At 39.7% G+C, this 20,751-nt stretch overlaps 1 protein-coding gene across 4 annotated transcripts in view; it reads right to left on the minus strand.

Annotated features, from left to right (window-relative positions):
• Positions 1-11,708: 11,708 nt before the first annotated feature.
• The window catches only part of LOC147902168 (uncharacterized), a 132,189-nt gene continuing 123,146 nt past the window's right edge, over positions 11,709-20,751 (minus strand). For 3 of the 4 annotated variants that reach the window (XM_087374905.1, XM_087374904.1, XM_087374901.1), the window contains 4 exons: positions 18,140-18,217; positions 13,095-13,238; positions 12,738-12,944; positions 11,709-12,289 (listed from right to left, as the gene is read on the minus strand). In XM_087374905.1, the coding sequence (XP_087231031.1) occupies positions 12,158-12,289; positions 12,738-12,944; positions 13,095-13,238; positions 18,140-18,217 (561 nt within the window). In that variant the 3' untranslated portion in view covers positions 11,709-12,157. The remainder of the gene's footprint in view (positions 12,290-12,737; positions 12,945-13,094; positions 13,239-18,139; positions 18,218-20,751) is intronic. The other variant, XM_087374903.1, reaches the window with a different exon arrangement.

The raw sequence follows: 20,751 nt of genomic DNA on the forward strand, positions 1-20,751 counted from the left end.
TAGACTATGCCAGCCAACTAGAAAGCACGTGCTTTCTAAAAGTTGGGCCTCCTCTTCTTGCCTAGAATAGGCGTTTTTGTCTGAAAAGTCAAGCTTTCTCCAAAAGCAAGCGCTTTTCTTCATAGAGTGGGGCGCTTTTAGCCCAAGTGGACCCTTCATTAATTGGGGTGCCACTTGTTCTCTTCCCCTTAAAAAGTAGGGGAATTTAGCACTCTCCAAGTCCTACAACTTGCACAAACAATACCCAACACTTCAACCCATTAGAGGTTAGCCAAACACATGCATTCTAGTTCTTGGACTAATCCTAGACCCACAATGTTATTTAACCCATGCAACGCAAAGAAAAATAAAACTTTTTCTAGTTCACCAAAGTCAACTTTCTTTGAATGAAGTCAATCTTAAAGACTTCTCTTTATTCCTTGGGAGAAGTTACAAACTTGTGACATCTTGGTAGTTTCTTCGATGCTCTTATAGGTCCTTACAACTCCGAATAGGTTGGATGAGGCATGATGTGCTTGAGTGCTCCTCACAACAGCATCCACTAGTAGCTCGAAGTCTAGGAGGGGCCTAGATGCTGGTCACAGCAGTCCTTGTGCTAGTCAAGGGGCCCGAAGGCTACTTCCAGTAGCTCGTATGGCAGTGGGGGCCTAGGCATGGCCTAAAGGCTGCCCACAGTAGTCCACGTGCACCCGCAGCAGCCCACGTGCACCCGCAGCAGGCAATTAGCTAGGTCGAGGCCTAGGTACTGTCTCGAAAAGGAAAAGAGAAAGTCGATCAGCTTATGGTTGATGTGAATGCAGGTCACTCTTATGTGGATGGTGAATCCAGTGGCTCAAAACAGAGCTTTGATGATGAGTTGGGTATTCCTTCTGTTGTTACACCTGGAGTAAGGAAGACAAGGGATGTTTTGAGAGCACCTGGTAGTGAGCCTATTTTGTGCAGGTCTACTAGAGCTAGGTATCTCGTGGATAGGGTGAAATATGATGGATTTACAGCCATTCACTATGCCTATATGGTCAAAGTGATACATGAACCAGAACCCACTTCTTTTAAGCAAGCCACAGGAAAAGAAAAATGGGAGAAAGCCATGGATGAAGAAATGGATGCCTTGGAAGAAAATGCTACATGGGAATTAGTGCCTTTGCCTAAAGAAAAGAATGCAATTGGCTACAAGTGGGTTTATAAGGTGAAGCACAATGCAGATGGTTCTGTGAACAGATACAAGGCAAGATTAGTTGTCAAGGGGTATGCACAGACATATGGCATTGATTATGAAGAAACATTCAGTCCGGTTGCAAGAATGGCAACCATAAGAGCAATCATTGCTATGGCTGCATCAAAGGGATGGTCTTTACATCAGATGAATGTAAAGAATGCCTTCTTGCATGGTGATTTGCAAGAAGAGGTCTATATGAAGTAGCCACCAGGTTATGTTCATGCTGTTCATCCTGAGTTTATTTACAGGTTGAAGAAAGCCTTGTATGGCTTGAAGCAAGCACCCGGAGCATGGTCTGACAAGATAGGACAGTATCTTGCCACTATTGGCTTTTATATTTTCAAGGTAGATTTCTCACTTTATGTGAGAGAAATAGAGAAAGGCATTATGCTACTTGTCATTTATGTTGATGATTTGATCATCATAGGTGATAGTAATGAAGATATCCTTCATGTGAAAATGCTATTGAAGCAGAAGTTTGAGATGAAGGATTTGGAAGAGCTGCGTTACTTCTTGGGCATTGAGGTGATTAGATCCACAAGTGGGATATGGCTCTTGCAGAGGCAGTATGGGGATATGGCTCTTGCAGAGGCAGTATGGATTAGACATGCTGTCCAAATATGGGATGACAGGCTGTAAGCCTATTTCAGTTCCTTTGGAGCAGAATGTGAAGCTGAGCACAGATGCAGGTGAGCTTCTGGAAGACCCTACTATGTACAGATGCATAGTAGGAAGTTTGATTTATATGACTATTACCAGGCCAGATTTGAGCTATGCTGTTGGTTTGGTAAGTTAGTTTATGCAGGCTCCAAGGAAACTGCATTTGGATGCAGCTAGACACATACTGAGGTATGTGAAGTCCACATTGTAGTATGGACTATTTTATGAGACTTGGATTCAAATACAGTTGCATGGATACACTGATGTTGATTGGGCTAGTAGTATTTCTGATAGATGATCTACCAGTGGATATGTGTTCTCTTTTGGGAGTGTTGCAGTCACTTGGAGCAGCAAGAAACAGCCTACAATTGCCTTGTCGATCACAAAGACTCAGTATAGGGGTGTAGCAATGGCTGCATGTGAGGTAGCTTGGTTGCATAAGCTACTTTATGATATGCATCAGTCTACAGATGGGCCAGTTGTCATTTATTGTGAAACATGAGTAGTATACACTTGGCAAATAACCCAGTCTATCATGCTAGAACAAAGCACATTGAGGTGCATTATCACTATGTGTGGGAGAAGGTTCTAGTAGGTTTTATTGATCTAGTTTATGTCAGCACAGAGGATCAGGTAGCTGACATATTCACGAAGGCATTGGGTGTAGAGAAGCTGTGCAACTTCAAAGACCTACTTGGTGTGCAGGAATTGGGATTGAGCTCGAGGGGGAGTGTTGAGATATCGAGCTCCACTTGTGATATGCTAGGGTGACCGTTGTGCATTTATGTCACCGACTTGTTAGAGCTGTAGATGTGGTTGGTACACCGCCCATGAATAATAGCTGGATGACATCTATCTTTATGTACTCTAGTTAGTGGTTTGGTTAGTATGCCACCTTAGTTAGCTGAGTTTGGTTTGAGACCCACATATAGGGTTCACCTATTCTTTTGTACTTAGAGTTCTTTTGGCTTACACAACTAAGAAGAGGAGAATTGTTTTCAGCCTCCACCTTTGTGTATATTCCTCCATTGTGTATGTAAGAAAGCTGCAAGTGAGACTCCTTACTTCTCTCCCACTCTCTTCACATTTACTTGATCAGCTCCTTCTAGGCTTGCTTCTGCTTTCTCACTTACAGTAGGTGGAATTTTGATCTTCTTGGGCTTCTTCCCTCCTTTCGGTGTCCAACTCCATACTATTGAGTCTGCTTGCTCCCAACGTGTAAGAGCTTTGTCATTGCACATCCAAAATTTCTCCCAATAGTTTGCATACACTTCTTCCTCGCTTGCATTCTTCTTACGGGAACATGATGCCCAATACTGTATCAATACCATGTTGTATTCTTTAGAGGAAGTGTTGGGTTGAATGCCTGCACCCAACCAAATTGGATATATATTGTCGCTTGGCCTCACAAGAACAAAGTCAACCTTTTTTACAGCTATAAGAGGTTGGAATGTATCTTTTGGCTTGTTATGTTGTGGACCACACTAGTGGTCTTCCAATGCCTTTAAACCCATGAAACCTTCATTTTTGGTGCTGGTGTTATGTTCTGCTGCATGTGTTGTCTGTGGCCAAAAGCCTGAACATATATCATGACTTTGCATAGTTGATGCAAATTCTGACAATGCATTCATCAAGTTTTCCCAATATTGTATCACTAGCGTAATGTATATAGAATAAGGATCCAGTGAGCCTTTGTCAATGCGATGCTTGTTCCAATATTTTATATAGTCATTTATGCCATTCGCCACTTGAGCACTATCTTTTAAGTACTCACACATTGGAAGTACTTGTGGTTCCCCAACTGGCAACAAAGGTTTTCCAAGAGTATCTCTTTTCCAAAACTCTATGCCACCACCCTTTGGCATCCAATGATCTTATGTGTGATTCATTTTGTACTGCATTACTGGAATGTCATCTTGCATGAAAAAATGAAAATGCAGTGGCTTTGAATGTCCAATAAGTTTATCTTGGCCTTCACATAAGTAACCACCCTTTAAAGTCTGGAACCTTTGTCATCATAAAAGGGGCAGGCCTTGAGCTTGTGCACTCATTGAAGGTTTTCATAAGATGTGCTAGAGTGAGAGAATGACTTGTCCTCAACTGCTCTGAAAAATGACTAAACAATGCATCAATATCTTCATGGGTATGACCAACCATTAAGAAACCCATCTCTATCATTAAGAAAACCTGCCTAGCCACCAGCAAAGATAGGTATGCAAAAACATATCTGTTTTTATTCTCCGATCCACAATTGTCTAATTGCAACAAGAGGCAAGGTGGAGGAGTTTTGAAAGCTGTAGTGGATGTGTTATATGTGCTTGCAAGCACTTGTTGAGCATAAGGATTTGACTTCCCATCCATTGATAGATGAATATCCATTCCTATCCTTGAGGTCACATAATTTGGGAGCTGGCTTGAAGTATTTAAAGAACTATGTACAAGATCACCATAGTCATTCTTATCTTCTCTTCCCAAATTACGAAAACACAGTGCTAATGATCCCACGGTAAAGTTTGGGTCTGTGGGCCAAATACCAAGCAAAAAATGTCCATATGCTTCTTGTCCATGTCCATGTCCATGTGTTAGCATTCCAATTAGTGATACTGGCAATTGATATGACTTATCGATATAGACTTTTGCTCTAACTTTGAGCCTCGGTATGGTTGTCTTCTGTTGATCCATCTTATCATGTATGATGCAGAAGACTTGTTGAGGGTCCTTCTCTGATTTGTAATGCCATGAATAATATACATGCCGACAATTCATTAGTTGTTTCATATGCTTCCTCCTCCCTACAAAGAGCTTTTCATGTTCTACTGGTATCTTAGTAGCACCCAATTTCAACTTGATTTCACTACAAAGGCTACACTTTGAGAATGTGCTTGTATGAGAAACTGAGACATGCTTGAAGTCTGTGTTCCAAATTCTATTGAAGGTCGACTTTGGAACCTCCTTGTACCCTAGCTCTTTCATGGTCAGATTGATCTCATGCATTATGTCCACTTGTTTGTACATATCTAGAATGACAAGTCTTGTTTCTCTCATGCCATCTATTGTTGTTCGAGCTTTATGCGGCATCCCTTTAGCATTGTTATTCACAAAGTCACGTAATACAGCTCTTGCCATCTCCACATGATCCCACCCTTTTCTAATGATGCCTTTGTTTCCATGCATGGCATTTATGCATCCAACATTATGTTTCTCCTTATACCTATAGTATGATGTTTTAGAAATTGCGTGCAATTCATACCATGCCCTGCAACATATTTCCCTCCCATCAAAGCTAAACAGATGTGACACAACACCTTTTGAATCAATCCGCATAGCATTACTGAAGCTATTGAAGATATAGGTCATTCGATTCTCCAAGTTCATGCTCCAAAATTCCACTCTCATTTGCAAAACCAAATTACGATCTACAATCTGGCAACACTTCAACTCACAACAATCTGTAAGTTCCACTTATTGAACATCTTCATACGTGCACTTCTTCGTCAAATGGCATTCAATTTCCTCTGTAGGCTTGCGATTGACCATATGATATTTTCTTTTTGTGCGAAGTGGTTCGACATTTAGGAAAGTACTACCACTCCCCTCATGTGCTTTGGATTTTTTCAACCAATCATCCATGTTGCTTTCATAGACTAAGGGTTGTAACAATGAGCCATCCTCAAATGTGATCTGATCTATCGGCCATTTCTCTAGCACTGGAATAGAAACTTTAACCTTTTCACTGCTCAAGTTATTTGAGTGTGGCATATTACCTTCCAGTATCACTCCAACATCATTTTCACCTAAGTCTTGGAAGTTTACAACCTCATATGGTTGTACTAGAAACACTACCCCTGTTTTAGGTGTTTGTGTCTTATCCTTAGCCAATAGAACTTTTTGCTCTCTCCATGTCTCCCGTACATCATATCCATCTGCTCTACTAAGTTGCATGCTGGCATTATGTTCATGCACGTTGACCAAGGTACATAGTACGGAGCGGAGCAGTACGAAACCGTGCGGTTGTACAACACAGGTACAAGGGATGTACGTAGTGTAGTACAGAAATAGGTATGAAGCTGACAATCAACACCATGCCTTAGTAGCCACCTTCATTGTCCCACCATCATGTAGTAGAAGATAACTAGCCAGGATGTGATGTCCTATCACAAGAACTCGCATGTGTAATCAGTAAACATGTGATTATAATTAATATAAATAGGACATCTATTAATGATCCAAAAATAGGACATCCAATAATAATCCAAAAATGTAGTGTAGAAAGTGTAGTTTATCTTTGTTCCCATCTTGGTAGTATCTTAAATCTCTTTCAAGATTGTAACTCCTTTTCTAGGTACATGTTCCAAGCAAGATGGATCTTTGTTTCATCACCATCTTAGTAGTGTTTTAAATCTCCTTCAGGATTACAACTCCTTGTATTATTGAATCTTAGTCTATCAATACAATTTCTTGAGTTATAAGAAGCCAATTTACCATATAACTTGACACGTAGGCTTGTAATGTGTTTATTAACTATGGCTTCTCCTATTATGAAAATTTTGTTTGCTCATATATTTTCTTAACCTAACAAATGTTACCTTATGGTCCTTTGCTTAAACTCAAACTAAGGTAGCCAATGCCATTCAAATTCACATATAGCATTATTTTGTTTTAAATTCTTAGTAGTTTGCTCTTGATCTAGTGTTCAATTCCAATTTATACAATCTCCCAGGAATCAAAATTTTGATTATGTTGCATTAAAGTAAAATTTAAACATTCAAAGAATTTTTGTCTAGTTTATTCTTAGATGAACAGACGTAGAAACAATTGATTTCTATAGCATTAAAACATCCAAGAGTGTTTTTAATATATAATCTAGCAAATATACATACGAATCCTTTCGCACCACAACTTGTAAATCTATGGAAATCTAATATGGACACTCAATATATTTTAGAGCCAATTGCAGCTGCATCATACTGCACATCATACCTCACAAAATGTGATAATACAATAACAAAAACTTTTAATACTATTATACAAAAATGTAAGCATGAGCACAATGATGCTACCACATGTATCAAGCAACTTGGATCATCATTCCTAAACATGCAACAAATGTCTGCTCAACAAGCAGTTTTTGTACTACTCTCATTACCACTACAACATGCTTCCAAATGATTCCAATTTTTTAATCAACACGACACCTCCACAAGATCCATGTTTCATGTTAAAATGCAATTATGAGCTCCAAGCCTTGACAATTCCACATATATAAGTGCACGTCCATTATAGAAAAATACAAGGCACATCTCTCTTCCCTTGACAATTATACCCTATTTGACATTTTTGCATCTTATAATTACAATGAGAGCTTTAGAAAGTGAAAAAAAGATAGAATCATAAGATCAAAAAAATATAATAGACACCATGACCTTGAAAACTACTACAGAGATATGATCTTACTATGTCCATCTTTCTAAAAGAAAAGTTGAAAGGCTCGTATATAACATGGAAGGACTTCTACAATCTCCAAATTGATAATGTAATAAATAATGCAAACAAATACACACATGCTTTGTAACAATGATGAATCTAGCTGGAATAACTTTGAGGAAAATGCTAATCAATTATCAAAAGACAACGATGCCTTCATAAGTTGAACAACTCTCGACTTTCGTGAAAATAGTATCAAGTTAACAAATACTACAAATATTGAATTATATAACTTAGCTTATGAAGAAGACAACAAAAAGTCTAAACGGAGCATCCCACCATACTAGTTACTAACACCAAAAGGAGTTACTTTATCCTCATATGAATCTATGACAACTAAACCTATAGCAATGTCAAATTTCTGATGACATTGAATTCAAGTTAACTTACCAACAAGAACAACAAATATATGCATTTATCACAAGAGGAGATGGTACCGGGAAAACAACTCTCTTAAAAGTACTCGTTGAATTAACAAGAAAATTTAATTCAAATGAATATGCTGGTCCATTGAAAATAAAAGTCCTTACACTAGCATACACTAGTAAAAGCTGCATACAATATGGATGGAATGACACTACACTCAGTTTTGTATATTCCTATCAACGAAGTCCCAAATACCAGATAAACAATTTGATACACTCACAAAAGTGTACACAAAACTACAAGCAATATTTGTAGATGAAATCTCCTTAATAGGAGCACGGATGCATACAATACTAGACAAGCGTTTACGAACAATTGAACATGGGCAACATCTACCATTTGATGGACTACATGTTTTCTTCTTTAGTAACTTATATCACAACCCCCCCCCCCCCGCGCGTGTGCGTGATAAATGGATATTTGCATGACAAGGTATATTGCCTACAAACATTTAGATACAAAATTTCAAATACTATGAACTGTCACAGGTTATGTGGCAAATTGGTATTGAGTCCATAAATATTCTAAATAGATTTTGAAAAAACAAGCAAATACAACAAGAAATTGATACCATAAATGAAGCATGTTTTTGCAAAACCCCAGATCACTTGACAATACCACTTATTCTATACTTAAAAGGCTACAAATCAACACAATAAGGTCGTTTTCCAAAAAACCCAAGGTTAGATTTACATTTTCAAAGCAAAAGACTTTTACAACAACCATTTTAAAACAAACATAACGTTACCAAATAATCCAAATAAAACAGTTGGTTTATATACAACGCTCGAATTAAAGTCATCACTGTTAGTGGAACTATGTGCAAGAAATTAGGACACGGCTGATGGACTAGTTAATGGAGCAGATGGTTACTTTGCACATCGACAACAATAGATACGAATGATCCAATTATTTGAATACAATTTCTTCAACCATGTGTAGGTGCAGAACACGAGCTCGACATGCAAACTTATATACAAATGGCATACAACATAATTGGACATGTATCTTCCCTATCTCGAAATAAATACAAATAGGACACCATAGCACAAATATAGTAATCAAAAAATAATTTCCAATACAAAGAGGCGTAACTCGTACAATACATTGTTCACAAGGATTAACTCTAGTACAAGTAGCTTTATGCCCAATAAACGTCATTAAGCATGAGTTAACATTCACCACACTATCATGTATAGATCAAAAGAATATTTATATCTACTATCACCACTGACAACTTCAAACTTCTATGTAGACAATGTCATCGAAGAAGAAACTAAACGACTATTAACTGAATCCTTAAAGCAATTTTTGATCTTACAAATACAAGACTTATATGCAAGCGACCATAATATCATGACATTAAACACGTTTTTTATTAGCACATGATATTGATCTAAAAGCTTACTTTATGAAATATAGTCATATCATTTGTTTGACAAAATAACAAATATAAATCCATCCCAGCTCCTAGTAATTATGCAACAACACTTCTCTATGATAGTGAATATAGTTTAATAGAAACACACATAGAAATGACAACTGATTATGACATAATAGAAACAACATTACAGACTAACGGACACATGCTACTTCACATCATGGCAACATATCATTCACCATCTAGTAACCCAAAAACTTTCTTAACAGTACTCAACAACAACAAGATAAAAACCATACCAATTACTTCTCCAACATTCATCCTTGGTGACTTTACCATTGATATGTTCACAAATAGTAAAGAACAAAGAATGCTACAATCATTAATGTCTACAAATCATTTGGTGCTAGCAAACAAATTACCAACAACTAATTACATATCGCTACTAGATCATGTATGGACAAATGCATCGCTATTAGAATCAATTACCAATAACATACCGATCTACTAGTCAGATCATGATGCAATTATGCTACCTTACAAAATGCCATCATATATGCCTTCATTTAAAATAGCACAAGAAACTTGACACTAAAAAACTTCATACTTGAAAAGTTGAAGCTTGAAGCTTGAACTAGAAAGCTAGATTTCTAGATTCCTATTCCTCAATCAAGATGATGGCTAAATTGCTAGCTTGCTATTAATGCTCGATACATGGACAATCAATCCCTTCAGGTATGCTCGTAAATAAATCACATCAATACTTAGACTATTGTCTTTTCTTTTACATCCTAACTTTTCTTAAACTATAGCTACCGTTACTAAACAAGCGGTCCTATGTACTAGCAAAGTTCAAAAAGCCTTGCTATGCTTTGCAGAAAAAAAGTCGACGACCTCCAACAAAAAAGTCAAAGAGCTAAGCAATAAAGTCACTAATTAAAAGACAGGTAAATTGCATGCAAAATTATGTCTACCATCAAAGCAAGTAGAAAATCAAAACATCACAAGGGAAGAAGAGCAATAGCTTTCTATGACAAGATTAGCAACAAGTATGGGTTTTCTCTCTTTAAATGTGCAAACTAAATCATTGCTACAATCTAACCTACTTTCTTTTAACTTGTTGACTAGTAATGTTGACAACGAAATGAAAATTCATCAAACTAGATACCAATAAGTGCACATTGAAAAAATAGATCATGTATTAACACATAATATTGTTTGACTGATTAGAAAAAGGATCTGAGCGTAACTAGCTAAGGCACACATTACAATTTTGCTCATCTAGAAGTCAGCACTCTTTCATGATATTAGTGTGCTAACAAAAGCACAAGTCCGAATTTTCAATCTATTTACAAACATTGCGACCAAGACCTGATCTACTAATTTAAGAATGCCAAAGTTCTTAGGCGCATTGAATTATCACATGATGTAATCTACAACATTAGCCTCGCTATACTAATACAATCAAACACTTCAGTATGCCTTGCTTGAAGCTCCTCTTTAAGAGCTTTAGATTTCGAGGAGACAATCTTGAAAAGTCTGTTAAAACTTTGGTTCTATTCTTTCTTCTAAGGGCGATGGTCTCGATACCTCGTGCCTCTTGTTTATATATTACAAGGAGTTCCCAAAGAGAAACATGCCATTACAAACATAAGAAGATTTCAATATAAGACAGGTAGATCTTTCTTCTAAGGGCGATGGTATTAGTACCCCGTGCCTCTTGTTTATATATTACAAGGAGTTCCCAAAGAGAAACATGCCATTACAAGCAATAGAAGATTTCAATATAACACAGGGAGACAAAGGAATCTATCTAACAAGCACTGAGACGATCATAAAAAGATTGCCTGAGTGACATTCAGAAATAGTGCCATTTGGAAAAAGCCCACACACACTCACATACACGTCCCCCCTCCTCTAAACACACATACTGAGTTTCTGTTTACACGTTCGAGGTGAAAAAGGACTCAAGCATAACAAACCTGGTACTAAAGGATAAGGCTAATAAAAAAGTAGGCCACATTCTCTTATCCAAGCTCAATATTTCTTCTAAAGACGAGTATTATCATTTTAGTCTCTCTCCAACAAGCATTTCTTAGAAAAAGAAGGCTTCCAGAAAAAGCTCATGGGACAAAGGACCGCTATAAAGGATTATTGCAATATCAACAAGCCATGACTTAAGAGGAAAACTTTTCTAAGGAAAATTTACAGGTTTGCTAATGTGGCGTAAAATGTATCTAGATAAACTCCAAGAATGACCAAACAACCCTTGAAAACAAAACAAATAGTGCGGCTTAACAAAATGGTGTAGACCGTAGCATAAATATATTCTCACATATATACAAAGATCCCCATATTAAGTTTCTGCCAGCACTCTAGATGTGAAGGGCAGACTGAGTACCTGTGACAAATTTTAGCACTAACTGAGACGGCAAATCCAAACGTAGTCCATATTCTCTTTATCCAAGCTGCAACTGCTGAGACAACTCTCTCCAAATGAACATTTCTAAGCAAAAAACACCTTCACAAAGATAGCTGATAGGGCAACACAAATTAGGCCAACTCATTTTATTTCGTTTATAAATTTCATAAGAAATGGTACTGTTACTTTGATTGCACACGGCATTAGTCCATCTGTGGAATATATGGATGCCTTAAATAAGACATGGCCAAATCTTCAAAGTTCAATTCGCTCTTTACAAGATATATATTGTGTTTCATATAATTGCAGTTTACTGCAATAGCTAGAATTGAAGTGCGTTTACAGTTCTTAATGAGAAATTCTAATAAAAATTAATAGCTTTGAATTTGGAATAACCCCATTCATCTTGATTTTTTTAAAAACAGACATTGGACCATATTACAAGTGTGATCACATGGCCCGTGCTGCCATAGGAGGGTTTATCTTTGGAAAATCTGCTGCTGCAATCATATGCATCTGCTTGCTAAGAAAGATTGCAACAAAAGACAATCATGATGTTTGGAGTGAGTCATACTGTCCCTTTTGGATATACTTGAGAGAAATGGGGACCTATTCGATCCACATTCTTTCGCAAAATTGAGAAGTATTGATCTTCCCAATGCTTGTTTACACCATCTTGACCAGCGTCTTGCATTACTACCTGGAAATTTCCAAGAGGCTATTTACATTAGCAAGAACACCCCTAAAAGGCAAGCAAAATGGAGATGTCACGTGTTGCCCCTGTGCATATTGCTCATAAAGCACACATTTTAACCATCCAAATAAAACACAGATGTTTTCTCAACCCCAGGTTGGAAGGCACAGAATACCAAACAATGAGCAACAGTAGAATATAGTGCCGAAAATATATTCTAAATACAGAAAGCTCAACGTGCTACTAGGAGATTTGTGTTCCTTATTTTAAATAGATCCCAATGCTATGCTCTATGTAGAACCTTTGTGCAAAAATGATCCAGCCGTCAGGAATGTATTATTTCCTAAAAGAAGGGACTGATGACAGACAACTTGCAAAATGACCATTTTAAATCTCAGGGCTTACAAGTAAAACTGGAGAACATGTTCTGATATGTATATGCATGATTCTTTACCTGTATTGCAGGGGCGGATATAGTGTTGCTTTGCTGGATGTCATGCATACACTGCCAAATCAATAAAAGTAAGTCCGACATATCCTCGCCATCTAGTAATGAAACTATTTCTGAGCTAGATGCCAGAGCCTTGGGAAGCCAGCCAGCCATGGAAATTATCTGAATAAGACGACAAACTTGGACTCTATCAACTTCTTCGCCCGTAACCTGTGGATTGAGATAATGTGAAACTTTAGCAAAGATTTGAACGAAAAGGAGAAGTGTAATAATTGAAAAAGTAAATCTCAAACGTTTATAGACGATGGTTGAGAAACAAAAATTATTTCATTTTCTCTCATTACATGAAACAGACCCTACCGGTAAACCTGCTGAAGGATAATGCTTCTTGGCTTGATTACTGCTATGCCAGTAAGAAATGCTATCAGCTAGCAGGGCTCTTATGAATTCTGCACACTGAAGTATCGCATTTTCCCCGCCTTTCTCAACGATAATTTCCAACATCTGCCATAACATGTTTACAATCATCTTCTTGTCAAAAGTAGTATTAGACGGTAACCTTGTAAGTTGAAAGCATAGGTTTGGACGAATAGGGATCAAATATAGTATGGTAGAGAATTCTATCCCTGTCCAATGGGTATGGGAGACAAGACTTTTTACCTCACAGCACCTACCATATCTAATGTTAGATTCAAGAAACAATCACACTGCCTTGATTAACATTTCCAAGAAAGAAATGTATTCATAGCATACAAAAATATTTTACCAATTCAGTACCAAATTTCGGCATCAAAGTTTAGAGAAATGTAGGAAGCATGAGACCTTGGAAAAGGTTTAACGTGCTTTTCTGAAAACTTGAACTACCACATGTGAGAATCTCAAAAGTTGAGAATTTAGGAAAATATATGTAAGGCAGATGCAACAATTAATGAGCAGCTTAATAAATACCTTATCTACGTTACTTTACTTATTTCAATATCTGTGGTATACAAATTGTGAGCCAGCACAAAAGCAATCTCTCAAAGACACAATCCAAGGCTCATGAGGGTAAAGGTAAAAAAAGAATTATAGATACCTCATATTGAGCATTGCAACAAGTAATCAGAAGGCTTTTAAAAGTCTGATTGAGGTCTCTATGACAGAGACCTATTGTTTGGGATCATGTCCTATTTCCTGGAGCTGTAAAAAGCAGTTTATCATTGTTTTGTCATCTATAAGGGTTGCACATGCAAGGACTTGAGAAGCTTTATGGTTGAGAAAACTTTCAAAAGTTGAATGATGTAGGCATGGTTCAAAATAAATCCTAGAAAATTGTGTAGGACATACTCAATGTCATTATCATCAACATCACCATCGTCATAGTCCTCACTAACACCATCATCATCATAGTAGATGCAGCCTAATCCAATACAATACACTACAGCACACACACGGCATGAAATGTCAAAGTATGTCCGGTGACGGGCCAGGCTGTACCGGCAAAAAGCCCGTCATAGGTCGCTGTCTACTGTTTGGAAGTGTAGTCAGTTGAGAACTCCCGGCAGCAGCTCTACGCCTAACAAGTGCCACAATAACCCTTGTTGGCCGTATCCCGGTTCTAAACATAGATGAGATGTCAGTTAGTGTGATATGTGCGTCTGTCCTCTGTTGAATGTGCCGTGCCTTGGTCTTGGGGTCTCTGCCTTGCCTGCTGTCTATGATCAAGGAGGCGGTATGCTCAGGCTGGAAGAACTCCATGATCACACTTTGAGATAAGTCTAGTAAGGTCTCTCGCTCCTGTCTCTGTGATCTAATGAGACACTCTCTATGTCAGACCGACTCAAGAATGAAAGCGAAGAGGCACCTCTGGTTTGGGTATGAGAGAATTCTGGAAAGGGGCCCGAAGCCATCTCTGCAAAGGTAGTAAGTGCATCTCGTAGTAGATTGAGCAACGGAAGGCGAAGTGTTCCTCTGACTCGATCTCATGTCTGTCACATAGTGTGTAGATACGACGCTCCCTCTGTCGAATGAAAGCGGAGAGGCACCTCTAGCTTGGGTATGAGAAAAGTCTGCAAAGGGGCCCGAAGCCATCTCTGCAAAGGCAGTAAGTGCATCTCCTAGTAGACTAGGCAACGGAAGGCGAAGTGTTCCTCTGACTCGATCTCATGTCTGTCACATAGTGTGCAGATATGACGCTCCCTCTGTCGAATGTGCTGCGCCTCGGTCTCGGGGTCCCTGCCTTGCCTGTTGTATATGATCAGGGAGGCGGTATACTCTGGCTGGAAGAACTCCATGATCACACTCGACGAGGCACCTCTAGTTTGGGTATGAGAGAAGTCTGGAAAGGGGCCGAAGCCATCTCTGCAGAGGTGGTGATATCGTTCGTGGATCTCGTAGTAGACTAGGCAATGGAAGGCGAAGTGCTCCTCAGACTCGATCTCATGTCCAACACAGTGTGTGCATATACAACGCTCCTTGGGAATCCCCTCTGCTCGTGCACTCTTGATATAGAGCTAGTGTGATGAAACATGGAACTGCCCAATGCCTAAGCAAGTGTGGTAGGTGGATCTGAGTGTACCTTGGTAGGTCAATGAAACCCTCCTTGAAGATACGTAAGCAATGATTCCTATACAAGCTGAGCTTGATAGGGAGTTCTGTCGGTGCCAACCAAGTCCTGAATGTGTGTAGCTGCCAAAGATCCTCCCCAATGATCAAGTTTAACTTGTTGCCCCAAAACGGGACAAATTGGGCATCCATGCTATACTGAAAGGGTGGCAGCCTGTTGATATGGAAACCCAGTCTCTCGAACCATCTACAAGAGTAAGCATACCGGCATCTCTGATCACCCTGAGGTGCTAATGCCATGCAAGAGGACAATGCCAACCAAGGTAGTCTGCGTCTCCTTGCAGTACAAGAGCCATAGCCTCTCACAGGGTATAGATAAGTGATAGTTTGAAATGCACATCCAACTGCAATGGAGATGCCCCGAGCTCAGCTTGAATGATCTAATGAGGAACCTATGGCTTATAGCGGATCATCCGTGATAGCAAGAGAACCTGTAATCTTTCAACTCAGGTCCACTCTGTATCAGATAGGTCTAGTCCCCAGCAAGGTTTGCCATGCATGCCTGCAGGCCGAACCAAGGCATCGAGAGGAGAACCTTGGTCCGTGGATCCTGTACATGTTAGTGGAAGCACTACCTCTCCAGTCGGGAAACGGAGGCATATCCTCTGCTTAGGCGGGCCTACATCGCCGGTCTCATCGTGAAGATAAGGCCAAAAAATAGAACCCCCAGGTATGTGTATGATGAGACAATCTCAACCAATGACCCGTCAAAAGTAAACTGCTCTCTGTGCATAGCTATTCGGGAGGTGTTGAAGATCATGACCTTGGTTTTGCCCAGGTTGACCTTTAAGTCATGGGACTCACAAAAAGGTAGTAGTGCATCTACATGCCTCCTGAGCCCCTCGCAGATGAAGATAAGAGCACCACGTCATTAGCATATAGAAGAATCGGGAGGAAGGAGCCAGCAAGAGAGCATCCAGCTCCCCCTAGGGTCCTCATAAAAGACTCAAGGAGAAATTCCCTAGCTCTGACCATAAGGTACCGTTACAGTTCCAAATGGTGCAAGCGAGGGTCTCGGTATCCTATGTCTCATAGACCCCACCCCCTAGGTGGGAGAACAGTCAGATGTTTGATGGGGTCCGGTGATGAGGCATCCATCCCGCACTACTGCCCACTTCCCCTCCTTGTGGCCCACATCCCACTGCTACAAGGACATGTCTCTGCTCTATTTGCAGAGGTGTCAGGTCCTCATCCATGGATATCGAGGGGTGATCTCGTAAAACCGATCTATGACAACGATCTCGTATCCTACATCTCATAGACCCCACCCCCTAGATGGGAGAACAGTCTAATGTACGGCGGGGTCCGGTGATGAGGCATCCATCCCGCACTACTGCCCACTTTCCCTCCTTGTGGCCCACATCTTGCTGCTGCAAGAGGACATGTCTCTTCTCTATCTGTAGAGGTGTCAGGTCCTCATCCATGGATATCGAGGGGTGATCTCGTAAAACCGATCTGTGACACAAAGCTACTAGGCATGCTTGAGTGTCTTTGAACTGTAGAAGGGAGGCTGCTCTCTGTTGGGATCTCTCCCCACTCGTCACCATGCTCCCACAATAGCATGATCAAAAAACCGTAAAGTGGTCACAAAAAAGGTGGTTGCGTCGTCTATCGGTTTGACCTTTGTCAATGGAATCCCACGGACTCTGACATTGAGAGCCTTATTGGCCCTCTGTTGCTGCTCCAAAAGGGTAGCGGAAACACACAGAGAGAGAGAGAGAGAGAGAGAGAGAGAGAGAGACTTGTATTAACGTCTTTGAGAGGCCTCGCGGGCCTATGAGACAAAGTACAATCAGCAAAGTAACTCGTACAAGCCACTGTGGGCTGAAGCAAAGGGCTCGCTAAGGCCCCTGCTAAGCATGGTTACACTGAAAAGCATTTCAAGGGCTGCTTTGCCCCGAAACTTTTCTCGATGGAAACGGCGTTTCTGTTCCTATCAAGGTGTGTCCATGCTCCACAATGATGTCCTCTTGGAGGACCTTGAGCTTGTCTTCTTAAATGGAAATGATTCTCCTAACTAGCGGAGGTGGAGGGGGGTCAGCCGAAGTCATTTTGTTAATCAAGGGTGGAGAGGCCGGCTCAAATCTCAAGTGCAAAATTCCGATTCTTGTTGATGAAGAAAGGCTCAAGGGACCCTTCATGCGAATACATCCTTATACTCCAGAAAGAGTTCTTGGGCTCTCTCTGAGGAATTTGTTGGGGAGTTTTTCATTAATTTCGATCAACTTCCGTACTTTCTGCAAACCCACATTGATGGCTGCTCTTCTGTAATCTAGCCACTAGCTGATTTGGTTGATTCTCGGTACGCGCCTTGTCCCTCCTTGTCTACAGTGAAGCCTTCTCGGAGGGCCATCTTGGACTCTTCGTCTTCCACCATCATCTGAACGGCTACCGGAATTGCATCAATCGTTGCAGCAAACACAATGTAGAGGGAAAGTGGCGTATCTTTAATGTTCAAGGTGTATGCCTCTTCAACCTCCAAGCATTCGGGCTTGCATTGCTTCTTAATAGTTTCCAAATCAACAAAATGAAGTTTTTTATAACAACTTTGAGACTAATGCAACAACAAGACAAGCTTGTCCTATCCCATGAAGTGCATTCTCAAGATGGCATTATGATTTTGTGTAAGAACGAAGAGAAAGAGAAGAGAGTTGCAACTCACATGAGCCAGTTTTCCCTCCTTGACTGGTTCTTTTTGGAGCACCTTGTATATACCTATATCCTTGAGATTTATACATATGAAAACATACCTAGATATAAGATGTACATTTTAGAAACTCTCAAGATATAGCAAAGCTTACCTCAAAGAGGAGTGGGTTCTTGTTAAAGCAGTCCATCAAGAAAATGTGCCTAGAAGCGGAGATGAATTTGGGAAAAACCTGCAAAGAAGTTGTCAACGCATTCAGGTGAACAAGAATTAAGGTCAGAACTAAATCCACCCATACCAGTCCTGAAGCCAAAATCAGTGAACCAAGGCAAATATATTTAAAAACTACCTAAAGACAAAACTATTGACATGAGCAGAGAACAAAGACTAGTGAAAAAGATCAGCTATTCTTCAAGACAATGATGTATTGGCCATATTAAATTTGAGATTTTGATAACGACAATCCAAGATCCTTGACTATGATGAACCAATTTAATGATACCTCAAACTAAATCACAGTCAAAAAACATAAACAGGTTGTGTGAAGAATCCAACCGCAGTTATCAAGTAAACAAAAAAAATGTTAGCCTGCTTAGCCAAGTTGTGGATCTCCACCCAATAAGAAGGGTTAAAAGAAGCAGCATGAGTGAGGTTGAAAAGCTCACTGTCACTGGTTCACTCTTGACATGTCACTTGAGATTTTCATTTCAATTACCATCTTGATGTTTGCTTTATGATCTATTAAAGTTCACATCATGATACCTATGATGATTGATTATCATTGGACTTTTCATTTTTGTATTTCTAATCATTTGGTTGGTGACCACTTGCCTTGCAAGCTAGCCTTCTTGTTATTTGGATTTTGGAATTTCAATTCTGAAATGTGACTTGCAAGCTCTCGACTAGAGTCCATGTCTTCCTTCTTATAGCCTAGGACATTGAATTGTGATGGCACTTTTCACATAAAAGCATGGGGCAGCTTCCATGGCTATTTTGCAATCTCCTCTGGCCTTGGTTACATGGTACCTATGCCGGTGGCATTTAACAACTAGCCAGCTCAGTCACACTGATGCTTGCAAGAGATGAGTATCTACATCCATTTTGAAGACCCTTTTACCTTTCTTTCCTCCAGGCACAACTTGCATTTGAAACTTTATAGCTCTACCTAAATGAGATAGACAAACGTCTGTGGCTTCTTATTTATGAGTTTGTATTTGTGGCCTTTCTTGGATGTCTTCTGGTACCGAATACCTCCAACCACTACTTCCCACTTCTCATAGGTCGACGGTTCCCAATGATCCTGAAATGCTTCCTCCACCTTATGTGTGGGTTTGATACACTCTACCACAAAGTGTGTGTCATCTTCCCCGTTCTCCTTAGAGGTAGTGAGAATTGCAAAGTTATCCCTCTCTTCCAATGTATCAGTGAGGTCGTCGAATCCCTCCCCAAACTACGGTCCAATGTTTGTTTGTTTGACCCAATCATCATGTAGAGGATAAATATGGCATAGCTCCCATTGTTTCACAGTTGCAATGTCCTCACACTTCTCATAATTTCCCATGATACATGCATTGCAAAAGCAAGAAGGCTGTCGTGTTTTGAGATAAAGGTGGGTGTCTAAAAATGTCCATATGGTGTGCAAACTTTGTGTGCCGTCAATGATGTCACAGTCATATCAGGTTCTCCTTTCTACTTCATCCACTTTCACCTCGTGGAACACTCTACACGCTAAATTGTTGAGGCTTGGTTTACAGTATAATAACTAATGTCGATACAGTGATGAGCCACATCCATCATGTCCCCCCTTGCCATGACTAGATCCAAAGAAATTCCACAACATGTTTTGGACGAGTGAGAGCAACAAATTAGAATCCAAGGCTACTTTAATTTGAGAGGAAGTACCATCTGACCTCACCCAATGTTGGTTTTGGATCATCTCACAGGTTCCAAAGAGCATTTCATCTTGGAAGCAAAAGGTCAACCCATCTTGAGTGGTTTTCTTGGGATAGAAATATGGAGGGATGACATGGGCATCATACTTTCTCAGATCAAGTACACTTAACGGGTACTGAAGTAAATTCATCTACATGACTCCGAGCCACTCCCTACTCTATAGAAGCAGCATCGAATTGTAAGCCCTTGACAATTATTTAGCTTTGGATCCTCATCACTATAGACAAATAATTGACAGCTTGATCTATTTGACTATCACCAAGCTTGGCATCTCTTACTTAGTTGGTGTGTTCAGTCAGTTCAGCAGAGACATCCGACTTATACTTCCATGGATACACTCATGTCAATCAAGAAGTATAAATGAAAAAAGATCCACTAGTGGATATAGGTTTAGTCTTGGCTCTATAGCATTGTCATAATAGTGGCCTCATCTTCCATTGAAGTAGAGTACAAAGCATCTGCCAATGGTAGATGTAAAGCAGTTTGGTTTAAAAAGGCTTCTATCAGACATTGAGATTCTTTTTAGAGACCCTATAGTGCTCTATTCCAATAATCTTAGTAGCATACAACTATATGTATTTCATGCCAGGAAACCAAACACATTGAAGTGCATTATCATTTCATTTATAAAAAAGTTCTCAGTGAAGGGATAGACCTAGTTCATTGTCCAAACATAAGAATAGGTTAGAAGTACCTTCACCAAGCCACTTTCTATGAAAACTTTGCACACTTCCAACATCAGCTTGGTCTTTGCTAATTTGATATAAGAGGGGAGGTAAGGGAAAAATAGAAACCAACCACCCATTTATAAAA

The sequence above is a fragment of the Dipteris shenzhenensis genome, chromosome 5, assembly GCF_047967505.1.
Source record: "Dipteris shenzhenensis isolate YYH24624 ecotype China chromosome 5, Dip_SZ_1.0, whole genome shotgun sequence".
NCBI lineage: Eukaryota > Viridiplantae > Streptophyta > Polypodiopsida > Gleicheniales > Dipteridaceae > Dipteris > Dipteris shenzhenensis.